Source organism: Gymnogyps californianus, chromosome 11, assembly GCF_018139145.2.
Source record: "Gymnogyps californianus isolate 813 chromosome 11, ASM1813914v2, whole genome shotgun sequence".
Lineage (NCBI taxonomy): Eukaryota > Metazoa > Chordata > Aves > Accipitriformes > Cathartidae > Gymnogyps > Gymnogyps californianus.
The window spans coordinates 326,366-334,178 of record NC_059481.1 but is presented as its reverse complement, the minus strand read 5'-3'; the positions used below and the strand labels follow the sequence as shown (position 1 = coordinate 334,178).

At 44.7% G+C, this 7,813-nt stretch overlaps 1 protein-coding gene across 1 annotated transcript; it reads right to left on the bottom strand.

The window, feature by feature from the left end:
• Positions 1–1,420: 1,420 nt before the first annotated feature.
• LOC127020704 (olfactory receptor 10A7-like) lies at positions 1,421–2,404 on the bottom strand. The gene has a single exon (XM_050903481.1). It carries the CDS (start codon positions 2,402–2,404, stop codon positions 1,421–1,423), a length of 984 nt encoding a protein of 327 aa, XP_050759438.1.
• Between the last annotated feature and the right edge of the window lie 5,409 nt (positions 2,405–7,813).

The window sequence follows — 7,813 nt, the reverse complement described above, 5'->3', positions numbered from 1 at the left end:
CTATGTTTGGGGGAGAAATTCGCACTGTCGAAATGAGAACCAATGTCGAAATGAGGGGGTGTGGGATGTGGTGACTTCAGGCTCCAGGCCAGCACAACACCACAAACAGGAGCTTCGGGAGCACATGTTTGGTGAGAAACAAAGACAAAACTAAAACACCTTCCCCCCACCCCTCCTTATTCTTCCCAGGCTCAGCTTCACTCCTTCATTCCCAAATCTTCTACCTCCTCCCAGCCCCAAGCTGCGCAGGGGGTATGAGGAACCGGGGGTTGTGCTCAGTTCATGACCATTTGCCTCTGCTGCTCTTTCCTCCTCACGCTTTTCCCCTGCTCCAGTGTGGGTCCTCTCCGGGGGCTGCAGTCCTTCAGGATAAACCTGCTCTAGCGTGGGCTTTCCATGAGCTGCTGTTCCCCACTACCAAAACCTCACCACGTACGCCCAATGCACAAGGAATTGTATAACCGTCCTTTTGTCTTTGTAGTAGAGTGCCTTTGTTACTTCTGGTCTAAGAGACAGCGATGTAAATTAGGTATTGACCACACAAACTGGAAGAGAAAATGCTGCTCAGATATAAGCAAGACCAGAATCGAGGCTGAAGTTAGGTCGAAATAAGCAGAGAGAAAATTAAAGCACAAGTCACTTTTCGCTTTAATGAACACTCCATCTGGCAAGGCAGAAAAAGAATCAGACAGAAAGTATCATCAGGTTCATTGAGTTAAGAAACAATCCCCTCCCATAGCTTGCTTTCAGCCTACATGAGGGGGGAATTAATTAAAACAAAGCTACTGCAGCTAGCTGGCAAGGTTTCAGTTCACCCTTTCTGTTTTGAACTGAGCAAGTCACTAGCTAGTTTGGGAAAGAGATCTTTGTTCTGAGAGGAAAAAAAATCAGATCAAGTCTAGACTTGAGCCCAGTCTCTCCCATCAGTAGGAAGGACACTTCCAGGAGACATAGCTCCTCCCCTCCAATCATAAGGTACTAACTTGTTTCTTAACTCGTTATTGAGGAGGGTTTTTTTCTTTTTGGGGGGGGGGGGGGGGGGGGGGGGGGAAGTTCCAGGCTATCACTTTTGCTTTGATGGAGAGGAAAACAAACTTCTTTCTTCCCAAGCCAGAGACTTCATATACTTACGGACATAGAGGTAGAATGACGGGGGAGGACAACAATTTTATAATCCGCTTTTGCAATATTCCTACACTGAGTCAGGTTTACTTATTTGTTTGCAAGGCCAGAGGTACAACCACTATAATTTATTCTAATATGCCGAGTAATAAAAGGCCAGATATTTTATGGACTTAACAGGAAAGGATTGCTAAAATAGCAGAGGTCTTCTTGAAAGGCATTTCACTTCATTCATAAATTCCATTTAATTTTTTTTACTAGGGCAACACTTATGTTCTGTGCAGCTACAAGGACTCCATCACCTGGATGGAGAAAAAACAGCCATCGGCTTCCTAAGTAAGCACTTGTCAACGCATCTCCTCAGGCTTTGCTTGACTTCCTGATTCCTCAAGCTGTAGATGATGGGGTTGAGCATGGGGGTGACAACTGTGTAAGACAGGGAAACCATTTTCTTCACGTTGGATGAGAGGCTGGACTTGGGTCGCAGGTGAATGATGCCAGTTGTGCTGTAGAAAAGAGTCACTACCACCAGGTGAGCTGCACAGGTGGAAAAGGCTCGCCTCTGGCCCACAGCCGAGGGTATCTGAAGAACAGCATGGATAATGCGAAGGTAAGAGACGGCTATCAGAGAAAAAGGAACCATCACTATTATGACAATAGCGATAAAAATCAGTAGTTCAAACAAGGCTGTGTCTGCACACACCAGCTTCAACACAGGAGAAACATCACAAAAGAAATGATCGACTGTGTTTCTCCAACAGAAGGGCAGGGTAAATAACCATGAGGTGAAGCCCAGAGCCACAGGGACACCAGACAGCCAAGACCCAATTGCCATCTTGAAGCAGCGATCCCTGTTCATCATGGTGGCATAATGCAAGGGATGGCATATTGCCGCTTGCCGGTCGTAAGCCATTGCACCTAAGAGGAAACACTCACAGGTGACAAAAAGAATAATGCAGTTGAGCTGCAAGGCGCAAGCTGTGAAGGAAATCATTTTTCTCTCCGCCACCAGAATCGCCAGCATCTTGGGGACAATGCTCAGGCTGTAGCAGATCTCTGTCAAGGCAAGATTCTTCAGCAAGTAGTACATGGGTGTGTGTAGGACAGGGTCAATGGTTGTGATCACAACAATTAGAGAGTTCCCTATCAAGATGGCCAGGCACATGATGGAAATCAGTGAGAAAAATAGGAGCTGCATCTTGCCGTGGAAGGCAAACCCCAAAAGTAAGAAGTGAGTAGTGACGGTTTGGTTTCCTGGCTTCATTTCCTCAACAGGTCCCATCCTAAAAGACAAAAAAACCCACACTACAAAAGGATTAGTAGCTTGGGGCAGACTTGTGGTCTCACAAATAGCTACACTTGCAAGTAAAATGGGGTTTAGAACATGAGGTGAAACTTGGATTGGATATGACGGTGACCCCAGTGTAAAAAAGCTCAGCTGGGGATCATCTTTAACAGTCACAGGCTGGGATTCATCTTCTCTAAATTAGGTGAACAGAAGACAGACATACAAATTTCAAATAACCTTTCTGTGTTTATTTTATACAGAAAGAAATGGATAACTCCAAAGGGCAGGTCACCTTAGCGTAACGGTGGCATCTGTGATGAGACAAGAGAATTTCACTTTGGATGGGCTGGAGGTCTCTCAGTTAACCTGAGCATCTAAATGTCTATAGACATCTGAATGTGAGCCAGTCATCTTACAATCTCTTTATAGTTAAGGACGAGAAATTTAGCACAAGACAGAAGCACAGTTTTTTTCCTTCTAAAACGGACGTCCAAGGATGCCAGGATTGGTGGTATCATTAATAATGAAGTGAGTATACAATGACCAAATTTTTGGATAGCTGGAATGAAGCTAAACTCATTTAATTACTGGTGCTCTAAGCTAGGTGATACGGAGATCCTGTGGCTTTCCACCTACTAGTTTGACTCAAGCAGAAGCGATCTGCCTACATTGTTTTCATTGCTGACCCTGCAAAAGTACAATCCAAACCTAAACAAGTTGAAATTGATAAAAGTGTTCATGCACTTACCTTTGTTTCATCAAATCACATAAAATCCATATTCTGAGTTTTCATTTAAGATAAGCTCTGGGGAGCAAAAAGATGCTCAGCATACAAACAGCTGCCCACATAAAAGCGGTTGCCAGCATCTACACCTTGCTGCCTTTTTGGGGGAATTTATCATCTCATCGGATCTGCTAACAGAATTATTTGTCTGGGAAACTTCCCGGACTGTTTCAGCCAAAATAGACGTGGCTGATTTTTGAAAGACACATGAAGAGAATACAGAATCATATTTTTTTTCTGTATTTACACCATTGGGACTGAGATGATGTGGCCCACAAGATCTGGAGTTTAGTTTTACTCTAAGAGAGCTAAGGCTTAACATTTTCTCTTCAGGATTCACGTGCATGAGATGAGAATATATGTATGTGTGTAACAAAAATTCCAAGCTAATAATGAGAAATACATTGCTTAGACTCCCCTGAAGATATCTGTGTGTCCAGTGGGATTTTGGCTTCCATCCGCAGATGAAGGAAGACTCTTGCTACCTACACAGCAGTCAAACTCTATCACCAATAACGATACGGTAGCTCAAGATTTTGGAGTCTTTGGGTTTTCAGGATTTCTGAAAATGCCTTCTTCTTTTCCTTAGCAATGATGAAAGGGAAAATGAGGAGATGAGAAAGTATAGACACTGTGATTCATTTGTTCAACATATTTATCAGCAAAACAGGCAGCTAGAGTTGCCAAAGTTTTCTACAGACAATAGAAATAAGCAAGCATACTGTCAGTATAATTAATGTTTCTCCACCATAGACATCTAAAATAATACCAATTGCTGATGCCACGGAGGTTCCTCTTTCTCTCGGATGAGCAAGTGAGTCATTCAGATGTAAAAATCTGCATTGCCAGTGCCTAAAGGTAGATGGGATAGATTCCTCTTGTCTATCGTAATAGCAGCTCCAGGTGCCAATTAGAAAAATAAACCATGGAAACACACTTATGTTTTGGTTTTGCCTTGGGAACCAACTAAGAATGAGGAACAGAAACTGAAATATTACCTGAAGTGACTAAAACGGGTAGAGTTTTCTCCCTCTCTTCAGTAGGGGCAATAATTCCAAAGGCAGAGAGGAAGAGAAATTATGAATAGAGAGAAAAAAAGAAAAAAAAATCCCTTTGTTTTCCCCTGTAAGAGGCAGCATCTCCTCTCTGATTCCAAAGGCTCTGACAGCTAATGGGTGGAGGTATTTGAATTTTCATGTGCTCCCAGTAGGATCAGGTCTCCAGACAGCAACTTTTTGGTACGATGAAATCATACGTTAAATGATCTTTTTTAATCCATGGTCCATATAAATATGCAGTATGTTTTAGGACATACTAGCAGTCTAAGTGTAGTATAAGCAAAGTTTCCTTCCACATGTTCAGAGTTGTACGAGTAAGTGATGTAATTGTTAACAGTCATAATAGGATAGGCTCTTATTCTTTTTCTTACCTAGTTTACTAATATGAGGGAAAAAAATGGAATTTGACACATGTTGGTTTCCCAGCAGCTGAAGAGACTTTCAAGAGACCGTAAAAAATACTTGAGTAGCAATGGTGGTAGGAATACAGAGCATTGCAATATGATACCCGTGTATTACATAGCCCTAAATACGGCAAGCAATAGTACAATAACAGCTCATCTTACAGACTTTTTTTTTTTTTTACTGCTTTTGTCCACTGTATTCTGGAAACGGTAGATTTCTTTTGGTAGATGTTTGCTGGTCGTCTGAAGCACTCTCCATGATGGTGTGGTAACTCAGCGTAAGACAGAGGTGAAAAATCAGGTGCGGTGAATTCAAGGCTGAAGTATTTAACACTTACTCAACTCCAGCAACGTCTCAGTTTGTATCCTGAAAAATCTAGAAAGACAAGTCAAACAAGTGGAACAAGAAGAAAGCTGTTGTACCAGTGCATCACAGTTGGCAAGCGTCACAGAGGAGCCATTAATATTCTCCTGTTGCAAAAGGTTTGACTTGAGCCCCGACTCCCTGACTGTACACCATGCAGATCTTATCCTGCTTCTGGTCTGCCATGAGTTACGTGGCTTTCTCCTTCGTGTGAATTCTCTCATTCTCTCATTCGTGTGAATGCAAATGTCTTTAGCCACGTGTGGTGGCCCGGCTTTGGCCGGCTGCCAGGCTCCCAGCCAGCCGCTCTCTCACTCCCCCTCCTCAACAGGACAGGACAGGAGGAGAAAAGAAGATGAAAAAGCTTGTGGGTCAGGGAGATCACTTACCAGTTACCGTCATGGGCAAAACAGACTGACTTGGGGAAAGTGAATTTAATTTATTGCCAATTAAAATGGATTGGATGGTAAGAAACAAAGACAAAACTTAAACACCTTCCTCCCACCTTACCCTTTTTCCCTCGCTCAACTTCATTTCTTCATGATATCTTTATCAATGATCCGGGTGTGGGGATCAAGTGCACCCTCAGTAAGTTTGCAGACGACACCAAGTTGGGCAGGAGTGTTGTTCTGCTTGAGGGTAGGAAGGCTCTACAGAGGGATCTGGACAGGCTGGATCGATGGGCTGAGGCCAATTGTATGAGGTTCAACAAGGCTAAGTGCCAGGTCCTGCACTTTGGTCACAACAACCCCATGCAATGCTACAGGCTTGGGGAAGAGTGGCTGGAAAGCTGCCCAACGGAAAAGGATTTCGGGGTGTTGGTCGACAGCTGGCTGAATATGAGCCAGCAGTGTGCCCAGGTGGCCAAGAAGGCCAATAGCAAACCTGGCTTGTGTCAGAAATAGCGTGGCCAGCAGGACTAGGGAAGTGATCGTCCCCCCTGTACTCAGCACTGGTGAGGCTGCACCTCGAATACTGTGTTCAGTTTTGGGCCCCTCCCTACAAGAAAGACATTGAGGTGCTGGAGTGTGCCCAGAGAACAGCAACAAAGCTGGTGAAGGGTATAGAGAACAAGTCCTGTGACGAGTGGCTGAGGGAACTGGGGTTGTTTAGCCTGGAGAAAAGGAGGCTCAGGGGAGACCTTATGACTCTCTACAACAACCTGAAAGGAGGTTGTAGCGAGGTGGGTGCTGGTCTCTTCTCCCAAGTTACAAGCAATAGGACAAGAGGAAATGGCCTCAAGTTGCACCAGGGGAGGTTTAGATTGGATATTAGGAAAAATTTCTTCACTGAAAGGGTTGTCAAGCATTGGAACAGGCTGCCCAGGGAAGTGGTGGAGTCACCATCCCTGGAGGGATTTAAAAGACATGTAGATGTGGCGCTTAGGGACATGGTTTAGTGGTGGACTTGGCAGTGTTAGGTTAACGGTTGGACTCAATGATCTTAAAGGTCCTTTCCAACCTAAATGATTCTATGATTCTATGATTCATTCCCAAATCTTCTACCTCCTCCTCCTCTGAGCAGTGGGGGGTTGCAGTCAGTTCATTACAGTTTGCCTTTGCTGCTCCTTCCTCCTCACACTTTTCCCCTGGTCTAGTGTGGGTCCTCTCTGGGGGCTGCAGTCCTTCATGATAAAACTGCTCCAGTGTGGGCTGTCCTCAAGCCACAGTTCTTTTGGGGAACAGTCCACTTTGGGGACTGAGGTCAGGCAGAAGCGTCAGGGTCTGCAGCCGTGCGGTTGGACATACATGTGTTCAGCTCGTCCTGTTCTCCCTTGTGATGCTGCTGGTCCTGGCAAGGCTTGCTTCCACCCTAATAAATACACAAGCTATGTTGCTTTAACAGTAAGCATAACCGTAAAATGAATTTTGCCTGCTCTAGGTCTGCATTTCTTTAAGTACAACTGGTTGTTATAGTTTTTGCTTGTTTGCAAAAAAAACCCAAACCCAAAACAACCCTCTAGTTTCCTTTCATATTGAGATGATTTTGGTTTCTTTTGCAACAGCTGGGAACAGTTGCTCCATCATCCTCCCCTGAGCCTCAAGGGCTCCTAGCCTCTGCTTGCCTCTTCAGAGCATTCCTCCAGTGTGTGGTCCGTGTGAGGGCATGCGTGTGCGTGGGAGGGAGTTTTTTGATCGGCCACACAGGTATATTCCCTAAAGCATCTGGCTGGCAGTTTGCATGATGAAAGTGCATGAGATAATTAAGAATTATTATTTTTCAAATATTGATGCTCTGTCTGAGCATGCAGAGACGCAGTTAAGAAAGCCGAAGCTGAAATGGAATTGAATCTGGTCAGGGATGTCAAAGACAGCAAGAAGGGCTTCTGTAAGTTCATAGGTGACAAAAGGCAGACTAGGGAAAATGTGGGCCCATTGCTGAATGAGTTAGAGGACCTGGTGATACAGGACGTGGAAAAGGTTGAAGTAGTGAATGCCTCCTTTGCCTTGGTCTTTACTAGCAAGACCAAGCTTCAGGAATCCCAGGCCCTAGAGATCAGGGGGAGAGTCTGGAGCAAGGATGGCATATCCTTGGTGAAAGAAGATCAGGTCAGGGAATATCAGTCATGCATAAGTCCATGAACCCTGATGGGATGCTCCCACGAGTGCTGAGGGAGCTGGCTGATATTGTGAGGCCACTCTCAATAATCTTTGAATGATTGTGGTGATTGGGAGAGATGCCTGAGGACTGAAGGAAAGCAAATGTCACTCCTGTCTTTGAAAAGGGCAAGGAGGAGGACCTAGAGAACTACAGGCTGGTCAGCCTCACCTTGGTCCGTGGGAAGGTGATGGA

Bases quoted from the DNA above. Each gene is read 5' to 3' on its own strand.
- LOC127020704 (XM_050903481.1), bottom strand. From the start codon at position 2,404: ATGGGACCTGTTGAGGAAATGAAGCCAGGAAACCAAACCGTCACTACT.